This window comes from Poecilia reticulata, linkage group LG20 (assembly GCF_000633615.1).
Source record: "Poecilia reticulata strain Guanapo linkage group LG20, Guppy_female_1.0+MT, whole genome shotgun sequence".
Lineage (NCBI taxonomy): Eukaryota > Metazoa > Chordata > Actinopteri > Cyprinodontiformes > Poeciliidae > Poecilia > Poecilia reticulata.
The window spans coordinates 16,122,122-16,125,928 of record NC_024350.1 but is presented as its reverse complement, the minus strand read 5'-3'; the positions used below and the strand labels follow the sequence as shown (position 1 = coordinate 16,125,928).

At 41.0% G+C, this 3,807-nt stretch overlaps 1 protein-coding gene across 1 annotated transcript in view; it reads right to left on the bottom strand.

Moving 5' to 3' along the window:
* Positions 1 to 3,177: 3,177 nt before the first annotated feature.
* Positions 3,178 to 3,807, bottom strand: part of LOC103456930 (adhesion G-protein coupled receptor G2-like) — a 16,179-nt gene continuing 15,549 nt past the window's right edge. Inside the window, exon 16 of the mRNA XM_008396816.2 lies at positions 3,178 to 3,623. Coding sequence (XP_008395038.2) covers positions 3,523 to 3,623 — 101 coding nt within the window. The 3' untranslated portion in view covers positions 3,178 to 3,522. The remainder of the gene's footprint in view (positions 3,624 to 3,807) is intronic.

Sequence of the window (3,807 nt, the reverse complement as noted above, 5' to 3'; positions counted from 1 at the left end):
TGCAGTGAGCCTCAATGTAGCCAAACTCCGTCAAGTATGGCATTGTTTTTATGTCGTATTAGCTTCGTTGTGTTGATGCATTTTGACCTGCTTCAATTTTCCACTGCAACACGCAAACGTCCCCATTCACTCAGTGCGTCATAGTTATAGTTCCACATCGCTTAGGATTTGTTGCTGCGCGTTTGCAGAGTGAAGGAAAGAGGAGACCAGCTGCACAGGCAGGCTGAGAAATGAGATGCAGGTGATCGGCAACAAGAGCCAATGATCGGCGATCACCGATCATTCACTTTTTCACGGAAATCGGCCGATTATGATCGGTGACCTATCGATCGGCACATCTCTACCAATTACCAAACAATTAATGGAGAAAAACTTTAATATCCATTGTTATAAAAAATAAAATTATTTTTTCAAAATCAGGGTAATCTTCTAACCACTTAGCTTTAAAACTCACTCAAAACAATTCCCAAGAAAAATATAGACTCCAGTTTAGACTTTCAGTGTAACAGTTCAGTTAGTTAATTTCCCAAAGCCGTTACTGACAGAGCTACTCCTGGTCCTCCAGTGGTTGTTTCCAGTCCAAACAAAAAGCAGCTGAAACAAAACAACAGACTCACCAGCAGATAAATCCCGGAACAAAACGCATGTTTTTCATATAACAGCAGCATTTATGACGAGTATTTCCAATAAATAAAACTTTTCTAGCTCCGCCGAAATGCGCTCCTTCTACGTAGTCTGCCATTTCTTTTTCTTCCGTCTGCGTTTCTTCTCTGACTGAAACAGCAGACGTATGGGTCTCTAGTGCCCTCTACTGGACATTCAAAGAACTAACAAATTTACTCAAAATTTAAAACAGATGAGCAGGAAGTTTTATTTCGCAGAACTTCAATTGAAACACTTTTCCCCCCCATCACGAGTCGTGATAAATAACCAGATGTTACCACTGGCGGAAAATACGAAGGAAGACGACAGGAAGTGGTAGGAGGATGATGGCGCCGTATGTTTTTTTTTTTTTAACTGAATAGACTTCTTCTGGATTGAACCTTTTTAAAATGGCGTCACTAAGAGGCCATTTTAACTGAGATTTAGATATTTTTGAAAACCACTGTCTGTCAAATCTCATCACAGTGTTGTGTGACATACATTTAATGTTAGATTCACTGACATATTGCAATACGGAGCTTTTAAAAGCTGAGCTAAAAGCTTAAATGTGCTGTAAACTCCCTTGCAGCTCTGAATGCACCTTTAAGTTCGAAGAGGAAGTCGGTGAAGTTTTAGAGTTTTAGCATCAGCTGGGAAATCAGAAGCAACAACAACTCAGCTGCAAACAATTCACACTTCCACAGTAAATACAGGCTGTTTCTCTGAGCTTTTAAACCTTTTTACAGCATCTGAGTTTTCAGTAATAATCAGCTTAATTTTATGTTGAAGTTGGGATTTATTTGTTTAAAACAAATGATGACCTGCATGCTGGGAACCGGCTCTGGTGTTGAGCTGAAGCCCCCAGGGACTGATGGACTTTTCATTTGACCCTCATTAAATATTGATGGCCTGTAATAATAGAGATCAGAGGGAAGATTTACGTGCCACAGCACAACACTTACAGTCAAAGGCGTTCTTTACAAGCTCATTTCTGGACACATAAGCAGAAATAATTCATAATAACCTTATTTTATTAATAAAAAGTTGCATTTGTAAGTCTTTTCCCAAGTCGCTTTCATTGTTCAGGTTTCACAGCTGCACTAAAAGTTAACCTTCATATATTAAACTCCTGACGGGGAAGGAAACATATCTTCCCTTGTGATTAGTTATCTGCAAGTTAATTAGAGGAGTGAGCAACGTTATTCTGCACACAGCTTGTCAGAATCTGGCAGGAAAACGACCTTCTGCAAGATTTTTTATTTTTATTTTAGAGCATTTTGTATCCGTAGAGTGCAATTTAAATGCACAATGTTCAAAAGTTTATCTTGTATTTGTCTGCAAGCAGCAAAAATTGTCAGGGAGATGCACTAAAAGATGTAAAAATGTGGTGGAATTACACTGACATCTGGTGGAAGGAATAACTTTTTTTAATAAATGCAATTTTCTTTTTAAGATAAGAACATTTACAGGACAAAAGAGCAGACAGGTGGTGTTTATACACACAGGTGAGTCAGAACAGGTGAAACAATTAGCAAGCAGAATTTGAGGTTCTTCATAATGGAAAATGCTTAAAAAACTTATTACCTGCAGGCGGTTTGGAGGATGGGCTGCACAGTGGCGCAGTTGGTAGAGCTGTTGCCTTGCAGCAAGAAGGTTCTGGGTTCGATTCCCGGTCTTTCTGCATGGAGTCTCCATGTTCTCCCTGTGCATGGTGGGTTTTCTCCAGGTACTCCGGTTTCCTCCCACAGTCCAAAAACATGACTGTCAGGTTAATTGGCCTCTCCAAATTGCCCCTAGGTGTGAGTGTGTGTGTGCATGGTTGTGTGTGCTGTGTGTCTCTGTGTTGCCCTGCGACAGACTGGCGACCTGTCCAGGGTGACCCCGCCCCTCGCCCGAAACGTTGGCTGGAGATGGGCACCAGCAACCCTCCCGACCCCACTGAGGGAAAAAGGGTGCAAGAAAATGGATGGATGGATGGTTTGGAGGATTTAAAAACCCAAATATAACTTCTGCTAACTTTCACCGTAACATCTGCGTCTGCATCCATTATTCACGCAGCGTCGGTCCTTCCTCAGAGGTCACGCTGCTCTGTAAAACTTAATCAGCAGCAGCTGCCAACCTTGATGGGCTGCAGATGAGGCGATGCTGGGCGGCGTGAGGTTCTGCTGGGAGCGCAGCGGCCGACCTGCCCATTAAAACCTGTTTAAGGAGCTAAAAAAAACACCACCAGGCAACTCTGATGCAAAAAAGATCAGTTTTAATTTTAGATTATTTGACTCCTGGTGTCAGATTTTAATCCCCACTTAGTCCAAAGTAATAAAATACACGTATTATATATTCATTCTGCATATATAAATATGTCATTTATATCCATAATGACCCAAATCCAATGTTTTGTTTTTGGTCATTTAGAATTAAAAAAATAAACAAATCAATATCATGCGATACTAAACCTAAGATATCTATATTAGTATTGAACATTGCATTGGTGCTTCCCGGTTAAACAGCATATTTAGATATAAATTACACAAAGTTAGTTTGGCACAGTTTTATTATGATTATGTAAATTCGTTGACAGCAAAGCAGCATCATGACGGTCAAACTGTGAAAAGGCTCCTGTTGCTCTCATCTATCATCGTCTTTAAATGATTGAGTCTCAGCTCTAACAGTGAAATACTTTGAATTTTCAGTCATAAAAGAGCCATACCTCTCTGCTAATGTTCATCCTGCATTATTAAAAAAATAAACATTTACCCATCTGCCTGTCTAATTTCATTGAGGAAATAATCACACGTCTTGCTTTTTCCAGTCTTCCTCTGCTGTGAAATACATTTCTCCTTCACTCAACCTTTTCCAGACTTCATCACTCATCTCTTCCCTTCAGGGTTCGCCTTGCAGAGACTGGCTCCGCCTGCCAGCCTCCTGGACGACGACGTCGCTGCTGGAGCGTTCCGATATTCCGCTGTCCCAAAACACAGAGCCTGATGGGAGGCAAACGAGGAAAAACACTCATTTGGGATGTTGTTGTTGCACAGACAGGAAAAGGAAATGCACTGATTTGGGATGTTGTTACACAGACAGGAAGAGGAAATGCACTGATTTGGGATGTTGTTGCACAGACAGAAAGAGGAAATGCACTGATTTGGGATGTTGTTGCACAGACAG